The sequence below is a fragment of the Lissotriton helveticus genome, chromosome 8, assembly GCF_964261635.1.
Source record: "Lissotriton helveticus chromosome 8, aLisHel1.1, whole genome shotgun sequence".
Taxonomy (NCBI): domain Eukaryota; kingdom Metazoa; phylum Chordata; class Amphibia; order Caudata; family Salamandridae; genus Lissotriton; species Lissotriton helveticus.
The window spans coordinates 1,313,568,927-1,313,581,645 of NC_136069.1; the positions used below are offsets into that span (position 1 = coordinate 1,313,568,927).

A 12,719-nucleotide genomic window follows, 5' to 3' on the forward strand; every position below is an offset into this window, starting at 1 on the left:
TATGTAACCTATAACCCCCGGTTAAAGTCAAACAGAGCCTCGGCTCCACAAAATGGATGCTGCCACCGAGACACAAGTCTGCCCTCCTGCTGCTGGGAGTCCTCCCAGAGCAGGAGGCAAGGACAAAGGGTTTCCTGCCAGGGGCGGTGCCAGCACCGTCCCAGACAGGGTTTTGTGTATTCTAGGTAGGCAGGGCTTCAGAGGAAGGTGACTGCAAGTGGCACCCCGGTGCTCACTGTGCATAGGCCGGCTTGAACCAGTTCCAGGGGCACACCAGACCCTGAGCTGGGGAAAGCCCGCCAAAGGAGAGGGGTTTAACCACCCCCCTCCTAGTGCCACCCATAGGGCAGGACTTAGTCGCTTGCCAGCCCCCTTTTGCAGGATAAAGGTAGGAGCAGGCCCCCTTCCAAATTAGATCATCTTTGGAATCAAGACACGACTTTCTACGAAAGGACTTCAAGATTTCTTCTTCAAGATTCTCCCTTGTGACTAAGGAGTAGTCACCCTGCATCCGCAGGCACCATCTTAAGAACACTGCGGTCTGCTGCAAGTCCTTCCTCCGGAATCCGACTGCCCAGCTCGACGAGAACCGGCTTCCCTGGCACCTCTGACCTCTACCCACCTCTACAGCTAAGCTGAGAACCGTGGGTGCGACGAGACCTCGAGGGACCGGCCATCTTCAAGACTGCACGACTTCTTTCCAGCACGACCGCCGAGGAATCCTCTGGTGAGTGCTTTGGGGTCCGAGAAGCCCCGACCCTGAGCAGCCCCAGCACCGAAGTTCAGCCTCCCAGCATCTCCACGATCTGCGTGGGGCCCTTCTGCTTTTTGCTGCTCACCGCGTTGTTTGGCTACTAGCCCGCTGGCTTGTGGCCTTCTTAACGACGCCCGACGACATCACTGCTGCTGGTCTGGTTGCTCCAGACTGGCCCTAGCTCCCTTCCAAGAGAGGAGCACCCTGGACCCTCCTGGTCCACTCCAGACGCCATTTTAGGTCCACCGCGTGGGCTTGAATTTGCCAAGACTTGTTGCCCCAATCCTGGGTCCAGCGACGTCGAGAGCATCATCCATCGTGGGACAGCTCGCACCTCCATCCTGGTCGCCGACAACGCCCCCTGGTCCGTGAGACTGCAGAGCCCAGCGTCGACCCACTCACCTAGTCGAGGTGACTACCATCCGGTGCCCTCCTGGTGCCACCTGACTACTGGCTAGTAGTCACGAACTTGGTCCCCTCTGCTTTCAGGTGTCATCCATCTTCGATCCAGGCTTGGATCACCCGAACAATCTTCACTGGTCGCCTGCCAGCAACTCCTTTCCTTCAGGCTCCTGGTTCGTCAACGAAGAATCCCGACGTCTTTTCAGACCTATGCAGCCGCAGCCCCTGGGCTAGGTAATTTCGGCATTTCGGTGCCTCAGCATAGCCTCACTATCCAAGGGTCCAGATCCACTTTCGTTTTTGACCTACCTAGTCGGGTTCGCCCGAGAACACTAACTTTGTGAATTCTAGCTTCCATAGACTTTTTCCCGCCTTACGCGTGAGAGTTCCCACTCTGCACGTGGCGTCCCTAGGCCTCCTGCTCCTAACCTGAGTGTTCAGTATTGTAGGCCTAGCGTTTCTAAAGCCTCTGAGAATCGTTACTTACCTGCTAGTAATTCGCATTCCACTTTTGTAGTATATGGTTTTTCGTGCCCCTCGGGCATTTGTGTAAATTGTGCAACTTGAAGTATTTTATAAGAGTTTTGTTGTGTGCTTAGCTCCCTGTCTCATAAAGAGCCAGGGTAGTCTTGTTATAAATAAATACACTGTTTATTTTCATAACAACTTGTGTGGTGTCCTTTCACTTGGTGTTCAAGGGGTAATGTGATGGTAAAACAGCTGGCTTAACACGCCCTCTAGAGTCTTAGCCTGCTCGTATCCATGCTACTAGGATAGCTGGTCTATAAGGTTGACTTACAACCAATCATCAATAAGGGTTGTTTGGACTGATATATAGTGATCACTAGAATAGTGAACACTGCACATCAGGCCAACTTCTCACACTGTTGCAGACCAGGATCTTCATAGTCTTGATTGTTAGCGATTGTGGCCTACATGGATAAAAGTCAGACTTTGAGGCAAAACTCTCTAGCCTTTTCTCTACCTCAAATAGGCAACCCTATATCCAAATCAAGCTCCGCTAGATGGACAGTCCAATGATAAATTAAAGCAGAAAGACCTTTACATATAACTTCCAGAGCACTTACCAACTAAGAATTGAGCAACTATGGCCTTTTTGGAAATCTCCCCAATCTGACAATTGTGAAGCAGCTACACGGTTTACCCATGTTCGAGGCATGTGGGCTGCTGAATTTATATCTGTGCATAGATCGCCGCCTAGTGTTGGGTCCGGATGATTGCACATTGTTGTCCTGGAAGAGTCTTCGAAGTATCACGAGATAGGTGGCTCCTCCCCTGGACTACAGTGCGCATGGGCATCCCCTCCATCCTCAGATTGTTTTTCCCGCCATTGGGTTCGGATGTACTTTCGTGACTCACGTTCGGAATAGCTAAAAAACTTTTTCAAAAGGCCTTAGGGGCGTCTGTATTGTCTTTCATTCGGTGCCTCGTACTTGCTCCAGTTCTTCGAGACGGACGTCGAAGGCCGCTTGCCTTTTCGACACCTAAGGCATCATCCACGATCGACGATGGAACGGAGTCCGTTCAAACGATGTCCCGTTTGCAACTCCAAATACCCTCGCATTGATGTGCACCCGGTGTGCAATAAATGTCTACCCCCGGACCACGACGAGGCCAGCTGTATGGCCTGTTCTCGATTCAGGTCAAAGAAGACTCTTCGGCTTCGACGCGCCGCAAGACAGTCGGCACGAGAGTCAGCGCCCGACCCAGAGAACATCTTCGAGGTTGGCGACGAAGAGGGTGTAGAAGAGGAGGATCCTGATCAACAGTCGCATCCCGCGTCGAAACATGAACTCGAACTATGATGAGGACGAAGAGGAAATCTACGTCCATGATGAAGACATCGAGGTAGGAGACGACGCACAAGCCATCGGAGCCGTCTGTGACGACTCAAGCGATGAGCAAGGCCCAACCGCAGTAGCGGAGCCCAATAAAGACTCTGTACCTTCCAAGGCTCAGGTCAAGGCATCGCCGGAAGGCCTTAGCCAATAACTTCATCTACGTTCTATAGCCCCGCTTCCAGGCCCCCGGCTAAGGACATTTCGAAAGAGCCATCAGTCGATCGACCACAATCAGTGGAGAAATCGAAACCTAAAGACACTAAACCGAGACTGGTAAACAGTCATCGGCTCGACGACTTCGGACCAGATCAAGTCAAAAGGTGTCATCGACACCTCAGGGCCGCAAGGGGGTGTCGACCCGAAGATCAGAGCGAGTGAGCCCGTCTCTAAGGTCACGCACGTCACGCTCACGTCGTCTACGTCCGGGTCCAAAGATGGGGACGCTACCAAAGGACTCAAGACTCAAAAGACCCGTCATAAACCAAAATCGACCCGAAAGAACATATAAAGTCGAAGCAAAGGAGCGTACCTGCTGCACACCAACAGCTCGAGTCGACGCATGGCCATAAACAACATGCTGAACTGTCGGTCGGATCGAAAACAACGCCTCCCTCGAAGCAGGTCAGTCCGTCTTCACTGCTTACGGCGCCGATAAAGTACGGACTGCCCCCAACCGCACGACCTAAGGCGGTCCAGCTCCAAAAGGGCACCGACTCATCCAAATCATTGTCGGTAGCTTCAAACACTCGACCCATGGAGGAGGGCGTTCTGTTCCAGGCGCCATCCTATGATAATCAGTCGAAATTATTAATCGACTCCGATTCAGGAAGACTCACGATTTATAAAAGGAAAATCAGACCGGAAACTCCTGTGGAGTCATACGAAATACCACCCAAAAAGAAGAGGGACTCTGCCACCTCACCTACTCTTTTTGAGCCTATACAGTCCTATGGACAGGAATGTACCTATTCTCCCACACATGCCACTGAGGATGTACAGGAAGGGTACAAAGAAGAACAGTTTAATTATCCTATTGACACGGATCAAGAGGAGTCCCAACCATGGACTGTCCCTGTTGACCCTGATGAGCCACACACCACGCCTGACACTCAGTCCTATGCAGTCAAAACATCACCTAATGAGGATACTGCTGCGTTTAACGCATTGATTGAGAGGGCAGCCCTTAACCATGATGTGGATATGCACGCTGACCCAGTAGAGGAAGACTTTGTTTGATACCTTCTCAACTTCAGAAAGATCAGTGAAGACGTTGCCTATGCTTAAAGGTGTGCTTAAACACGCTGGTGACCTTTTCAAAGAACCAACAAAGGCAAGGGTTGTGAACCCCAGGATTGAAAAGAAGTACCGGCCTGCGCCTGTAGACCCTACGTATATCAAAGGCCAGCTCCCGTTAGACTCCTTGGTGGTGGCTAATGCTCGTAAGAGAGCAAACTCTCAGACAAGTGGTGATGCTCCTCCTCCGGACAAAGAATCCAAGATCTTAAAAGCTACTGGCAAATGTGTAGCAGCTCAAGCGGCTAATATTTGGAGAATCTCAAATACACAAGCCTTATTAGCCAGATATGATAGGGCTCATTACGACACGTTAGAGCAGCTACTACAACACCTGCCTGATGCTTATAAGGAAGGAGCTGAAATAGGAGGGGAAACTAATCTCAAATGCATCCATTAAATGTGCGTTAGATGCAGCTGACACAGCAGCTAGGGCCATCAACACTAGTGTGATGCTCCAGAAGACATGCCTGGCTCCGCATATCTGGTTTCAAGTCAGAAATCCAAACAACTCTGCTTAATCAGCCAGTTAACCCTGACTTTCTATTTGGTCCTGATGTAGACACGACCCTAGAGAAAATTAAAAAAGACACGGAAACTGTAAAGTCCATTGGAGCTCTACAGTCACAACAGTTCAGGGGCGGTTCCTTTCATCGCTCCAGTAACAGGGGATCTTCTAGGGGACAAGCATCGCAGCAAGCCCAATACAATAAAGGAGGCACGCAAACCACCTATAACAAAAGCAATAGGGGTGGATACCGTGGGAACAGCACCAAAGGCAGAGGACGGGGAAATAATAATGCCAGATCCTCCGCCACCAATAAACAGTGGCGTCTTGTCACTGCCCCCGGACCATATAACACCAGTCGGGGGAAGACTTCAGCAGTTCCTGCCAGTCTGGGAAGGCTTTACCACAGATAGGTGGGTGAGACAGCTTATACGATACGGATATTGTCTAGAACTAACCTCCACTCCACCCAACATACCCCCAAGGCAACGTCCTATGTCCGCAGAGCACATGCACTTATTGCAGCAAGAAGTCCTCTCCATGCTGCAAAAAGGGGCCATAGATCTTGTGCCTTTAGAACAGGGTACAGGGGTGTACTCTCTGTACTTAATCCCAAAAAAGGACGGGTCTCTCAGGCCCATTCTAGACCTCAGACCCATAAACCAATACATCCTGTCTGAACATTTTCACATGCTCACTTTGCAGCAAGTTCTACCACTGCTCAGTCAGGGAGATTTCCTGGCAACCCTAGACCTGAAGGATGCATATTTCCACATTCCCATTCACCCCAGTCACAGGAAATATCTCAGGTTCACCATAAACAACCAGCGTTACCAGTTCAAGGTCCTGCCTTTCGGGGTCACTACAGCCCCCAGAGTGTTTACCAAGTGTTTAGCCACAGTAGCTGCGCACCTTCGGAGACAACACATCCATGTCGATCTGTAGGAAGGTGGATATCGGACTATGGTTACCCCCAACTTTTTGCCTAGTGTTCTGCTGGTTTTTGACTTAGTTGGCCTGGGATCCTGCTATTCAGGACCCCAGGCTTCCTGCTCTCTCTGTTAAAATGGACTCCATGTACCTTAGGTACATATCTAATTGGATACTGAGTCACCTTATCAGTCCCTGTACAGTGTACCTTAGGTATCCAGGGCATAGGTGTACCCAGGGTCTACCAGGCGCTGAAGCATGTATTATGCCACCCCTGGCTGGCCATCCAAAACTGACACAACTGGCTGCAAGACAGCTGGGGCAAAGTGGTGTAATCACCCTTTGCTATAGATATAGTATACCTATATCTAAACCTAAAATGGACACATATATTCCTATCAGTCACTCCTATGGAAGGCCTTATCAATCCTGAAGGCAGAGTGCTTGGAATCATGTGAGATGGTGCTCTGGCATGAGCTGAGCCCGTTTGCAGCTTGCGGAACCAAGTCCTAATAGCTGTTCCATGATAACGCTATACCATATACTTTTAAGTGCATTATAATCCTCGCGGTTAAATGCCAACTCTGGTATAACATTATCAAAACATGTCGAGTAAGGTGTCATACGAATTGGAATACTAGCCCCTCGCAAATTCTGGTGACGGGGGTCGCATTCCACCCTTCTAGAGGGACACGACATGTATGTAACTGAGAACCCCGGTTAAAGTTACCTCGAGCCTTGGCATCACAAAATGGATGCTGCCACCACAGACACAAGTCTGACCTCCTGCTGCTGGGAGTCCTTCCAGCGAGGATGGCTTGGACAAAGGGTTTCCTGCCTTGGGAGGTGCTAGCACCATCCCAGACAGGACTTTGTGTATTGGGTAGAGTAGGCTTGACAGGAATGAGACATGCCCGGGGCACACAAGGTGTCCTGTGCATACACCGGTTCCAACCAGTTGCTGGGGCATCCCTGCCCCAGCTCTGGCGGGAAACCGGACGAAGGATAGGGGGTGTAACCACCCCCCCCCTTCCTGGTCCCACCCAGGGGAGGGACCTAGTCAGTAGTGCAGCCCCCTTTAGCAGGATAAAGGTAGGATCTGGTCCCATTCCAAATCAGATTATCCTGAACATATTCGACAAGAAGAAACTCTGGACTTCGACGTTCTGCTCCACAGAAGACTGAAGAATCTCCCTTGTGGGCAAGGAGTGTCCACCCTGCAACTGCAGGCACCATCAAGCGTCCAGCGGCTTCCCTTTGTCGTCTTCCTTCCAGGATCCAGATTTCAGAGCCCGACGAGACCCGGATTCCCAGACCTCTCCGACCTCAACCCACATCTGCAGCAAAGCTGAGACCTGTGGGTGCGACGAGACACGTGGGACCGGCCATCTTGGAAGAAACTGCACTTCGCTTCCAGCACGACTCCAGAGGTAAACTCGACCAAGTGCTTTGAGGACTGAAAAGCCCCATCCCCGAGCAGCTCCTGCACCGAAGATCAGCCCTCCAGCGTCCACGAGATCTGAGTGGGGCCCTTCTGCTTTGTTGCTGCTCGATGCGTTGTCTGGTCACTTGCCGGCTGGCTAGTGGCCTCCTAGACGACGAACCTTTGATTCCGGATCCAACACCGCCGACAGCGAGAGCCTGCATGGGACAGCTCGTGCCTCCATCCTGGTCGTCGAAGACACCTCCTGGTCCACGTGGCTGCAGAGTCAAGCGTCCACTCTTCACCTGATCGCGACAACGACATCTGGTACCTTCCTGGTTCCACTCCAGTCACTGGCTAGTGACTGTGAACATTGTCCCCTCTGCTTTCAGGTCTCCTTCAACAATCCACCCTTGGATTGCACCGGACATCTTCCTCCTGGTCGCTTGCAGCATCTTTTCTTTCAGGCTCCCTTGACTTCAACGCGAGAACCGGATGCACTTTGAACCCTATACACCCACGGCCCGTGGGTGAGGTAACAAGGGCACTTCGGTGCTCCAGGGTAGTTTAACTGTCCTAGTGTCTAGTTCCACAGTCGTTTTAGTCCTACCTAGTCAGGATTGTCCGTACTCACCTTTAACTTGAACTGTACTGTCCATAGACGTTGTTACGCATCTCGCGTGTGAGTTCACACTCTGCACACGCGTTCCGTGGGCCTCCTATTACTTACCTAGTGTTAGTGTAGTGTGGTCCCATCGACCCTACAGCCTCTGGACAGCTCCATTCCTTCTATTGACTTTCACATTCCACTTACTTAGTATATGGTTTGTTGTGCCCCTAGGGCACCATTGTGATTTTGTGCAACTTATCGTATTTTTCAGAAGAGATTGTCATGTGCTTAGCCCTCTGACCTCATGGATACTGCTGAGGTCTCTGCTCATCGCTAATTCGGAATATGCATTATAATAGAACTTGCAAAGACCAGGAGGGCTAATCCACAAATTGTAATGTTTTAACTGGCATGCTTCCGGCCACATTTTATTGCTTGCTTCTCTTTTAATCATTTTTTAAATTATTTTTATAAAACTGTATACAATGTGATTTGTGCGACTTTTAGATATGTTTTATATCTAAATAAAGGAATTACTACTCTGACCTCATAAAGAGTTCAGAGGTGTTGTTATTAATAAATATACTGTTTATTTTCATAACAACCTGTGTGGTGTCCTTTCATCTGGTATTCAAGGGGTTATATTGTGGTAAAACAGCTGGCTTCACATGCCAAAAGAGTTTAGCCTAAGACTGCTTTGTCCATGCTACCATTAGGATAGCTGGTCTATAAGGTTGACTTACAACCAATCACCATAAGGGTTGTTTGGACTGATACAAGGTGATCACTAGAACTAGTGAGCATCATATATCAGGCCAACTTCTCACACTATCCTTATCTTGACGACTGGCTTATCCAAGCGAAGGCGGCCTAGCAATGTGCCAGCCACATGTCCCGCACAATTCACCTCCTTCACAGTCTAGGATTTTCACTGAATTACCAGAAATCTCATCTTCAACCCGCACATGTACAACAGTACTTAGGCGCACAAATAAACACTCTGACAGCAACAGCCAACCTCAGCGAGAGTCAACAGCATACAGGTGCTGATTCAAAAATTCAGGCCCCAACACTCACTCCCAGCGCTAGTGTTTATGCAGCTGATAGGCATGATGGCCGCCTGCATCTTTATAGTTCCACACGCGAGGCTGCACATGCGTCCGCTTCAGGAGTGCTCTGCGCGACAGTGGAACCAGGCTCAGGGACAACTGAAGGACCTAGTGTTGGTGACCGGTCGTGCATACAACTCTCTGCATTGGTGGAACACAAAACCTTTGCAGGGGACGACCGTTCCAAGAGCCTGTGCCACAGATAGTGCTGACAGCGGACGCATCTCTCCAGGGCTGGGGAGCGCATGTCCTCCATTACACAGTGCAGGGCCTATGGACGCAGCAGCAGAAGATGCACATCAACCTACTGGAGTTGATGGCAATCTTCATGGCAATGAAGGCGTTCAAATTGCATTTGTGCAACAAAGTCGTGCAGATCCGTACGGACAACATAACTGCAATGTATTACATCCAGAAGCAGGGAGGGACACACACTCCACAATTGTCACACCTAGCACAGAGCATGTGGAAGTGGGCCATTCAAAGGAACATTTTCCTCATGGCGGAACACCTCCAAGGCAAGGACAACCAGATGGCGGACCTGCTCAGCAAGCACAGCCATCAAATGCACGAGTGGGAGATACATCCCTCAGTGCTACAACCGTACTTCCAGCAGTGGGGTCATCCAGAGATAGACCTATTCGCCACACAAGAAAACGCAAAATGCCAAACCTTCGCCGCCAGGTTCTCACACCCGCAGTCTCCGGGCAATGCGATATGGATGAACTGGTCAAACAGATTTGCGCACGCTTTTCCTCCAGCACCGCTCATACCGCTGGTAGCCCGCAAACTGCGGCAGCACTCCATGACACTCATCCTAGTTGCTCCAACGTGGGCACGGCAAGCATGGTACACCACGTTCCTAGAACTTTCTGTGGTGCCCCACCAGCGACTGCGACTCACACCCAGTCTCCTCACTTGAGAGCCATGGAGACATTCAGCACCCAGATCCGCAACAGTTGAACCTTGCAATATGGCTCCTGAGGTCATAGAGTTTGGCTTCCTGAACCTGCCCCCTGACTGTATGGACATCATCAAGGAGGCTAGGTGGCCTACAAGCAGGGCGTGCTATGCGGCAAAATGGAAGCGTTTTGTCATTTGTTCCAACAATAACATAAATCCACTTGATGCATCAACGCAAAACATCATGTTTATTGCACCTATACAGATGCAATCTGGCCTATAGTTCCATCAGGATACATTTAGCTGCAATGGCAGCTTATCTTCAGAACAGACAGCACCTTTCGCTTTTCAAAGTGCCTGCCATTAAAGCTTTTATGGAAGGACTCAAAAGGGTAATTCCTCCAAGGCACCCACCTTCACCTGTCTGGAATCTAAACGTAGTTCTCACCAGACTAATGGGTCCACCCTTTGAACCTCTTCACTATTGTGAAATACAATTTCTAACATGGAAAGTGGCCTTTCTAGTAGCGATCACGTCGCTCAGAAGAGTTAGTGAGCTGCATGCCCTCACTATTCAGGAGCCTTTCATTCAGATTCATGCTAATAGGGTAGTGCTGCGTACCAACCCTAAATTTATGCCTAAAGTGGTGTCAGTTCCACATTAACCAAACAATTGAACTGCCAGTATTCTTCCCACATCCTGATTCTGTGGCAGACAGAGCACTGCACACACTGGATGTTAAAAGGGCTCTCCTGTATTACATAGACAGAACTAAAGATTTCAGGAAAACTAAGCAACTGTTTGCCTTCTCTCCACAGCACAAAGGCAACCCAATTTCAAAATCAGGTATAGCCAGATGGATTGTTAAGTGCATACAGATCAGTTATCAAAAGGCTAAACGCACATTAACAGTTCCCCCCAAGAGCGCATTCCACACGCAAGTTAGGGGCATCCATGGCTTTCCTAGGTAACATTCCTCTAGAGGATATATGCAGAGCAGCCACATGGACCACCATACACACATTCACCAAACACTACTGCGTGGATGTACACTCCAAACAGCAAGCTGCTGTAGTTCAGGCTGTTCTCAGAACTCTTTTTCAGACTGCTGCAGCTGGCATGGGCAACTGCCGCTAAGGAGGATACTACTATTTATTCTATGCACTGATATAAATTCAGCAGCCCACATGCCTCGAACGGAATATGCTACTTACCAGTATGCATCTGTTCTTGGCATGTAGGGCTGCTGACATTTATATCGCCCGCCCTCCTCCCCGGTGCCTGTCGCAGCTGTAGCACTCAGAATTATTCTCAGACATGGTCATCACTTACTGTACCATACTCCATCTTTGCCACAATGGCGAAAAACAATCTGAGAATGGAGGGGATGCCCATGCGCACTGTAGTCCAGGGGAGGAGCCACCTATCTCGTGTTACTTCGAAGACTCTTCCAGGACAACAATGTGCAATCATCCGGACCCAACACTAGGCGGCGATCTATGCACAGATATAAATGTCAGCAGCCCTACATGCCAAGAACAGATGCATACTGGTAAGTAGCATATTCCTTACTAAACACTATTGTGTGGATATTTTAGCATGCCAACAAGCTGGTGTAGGGCGGGCAGTGCTACATACCGTTTTTGAAACTACTGCAACTCTCACACGCTAGCCACTCCTTTTAAGAGCATGTGTATTTACAGCCACACATGCCATTGAACGGATTAATTCAAAATATTTTTTATTGGATTTATCATCTAATGAATAACCTTGCTGCGTTTCTTTTTGCTCTTGTTTGTTCACAGGAAAATGGGAAGTATGGAAGACGCAAACAATATCCAATGGCTTTGGTGTTGGCTCCTACCAGAGAACTGGCTGTTCAGATCTATGAAGAGGCTCGAAAGGTAAATAAGTGGGCTTTCTAATAATTGTTCTAGGTTTTGGAGTGAAATATTGCATCTTTTGTAATTATTTATTTTTTCCAGTTTGCTTATAGGTCCAAAGTACGTCCTTGTGTGGTGTATGGAGGAGCAGACATCGGTCAACAGATTCGTGATTTAGAGCGTGGTTGCCATTTACTTGTTGCAACCCCTGGACGTCTTGTTGATATGATGGAAAGAGGGAAAATAGGCCTGGATTACTGCAAGTAGGTTTCACCTACATGATTTCAGTTTAATGTGGTTCTATTAACAGCTACAGCTGTTGAAAGATGGGAATGTAAGGTAGATGTGACTCATCTGGAATGGCTGGCTTTTCAGTTCATCACTTCAGACATCTAGGGATTTGAGTGTTGTATAAACCTAACTTCTCTTTGCCCCAGTATTGGAACTTTCATAGATTCCCATGCTTTGTATCATTTCCATGCTTTGTATCATTCCCTGTCGTCAGCCTGGGAGCCTCGGTAAATAGAAAATACCATAGCAGTATGTACAAAAGAGAAAGAAAGGCCTAGGCCTCATCTCATTTTGTAGCATATCAGATTAGCCTCACCCAATAGAACCCATGTGAGAGCCTCAGATTTGCCTAGCCGTTGTGTATCAGGAACCACTTTTGCTGAAGGCTGAGCTTTCCCAGGGGAGGAGGGTGGGCGCATGGGAATCTATGAAAGTTACCAATACTGGGGAACCAAAGTTACAGGTAAGTAACTTGTTTTCTGTAGTAGAGGATCTGTGTATAGTCATAATCTAGCTCATAATCTCATGAGCGTGGACCCCAGAGCAACCCCAAATCTCTTAAATTGTTTAAAAATGCAGTCCTGCACAGACACTTAAGAGAGAATTTAAAGACATATAATGCAGCCTATATCCACAGGGTTCGAGGCATGTGGGCGGCTGAATTCATATCTATTGCATTAGATCGCCGCCTAGTTTTGGGTCCGGATGATTGCACATTGTTGTCCTGGAGAAGTCTTCGAAGTATCACGG

General features: G+C 49.0%; 1 protein-coding gene across 1 annotated transcript in view; it reads left to right on the forward strand.

The window, feature by feature from the left end:
• The window catches only part of DDX3X (DEAD-box helicase 3 X-linked), a 514,014-nt gene that overhangs the window by 322,224 nt on the left and 179,071 nt on the right, over positions 1 to 12,719 (forward strand). The window contains exons 10-11 of the mRNA XM_078658293.1: positions 11,601 to 11,699; positions 11,781 to 11,941. Coding sequence (XP_078514419.1) covers positions 11,601 to 11,699; positions 11,781 to 11,941 — 260 coding nt within the window. The remainder of the gene's footprint in view (positions 1 to 11,600; positions 11,700 to 11,780; positions 11,942 to 12,719) is intronic.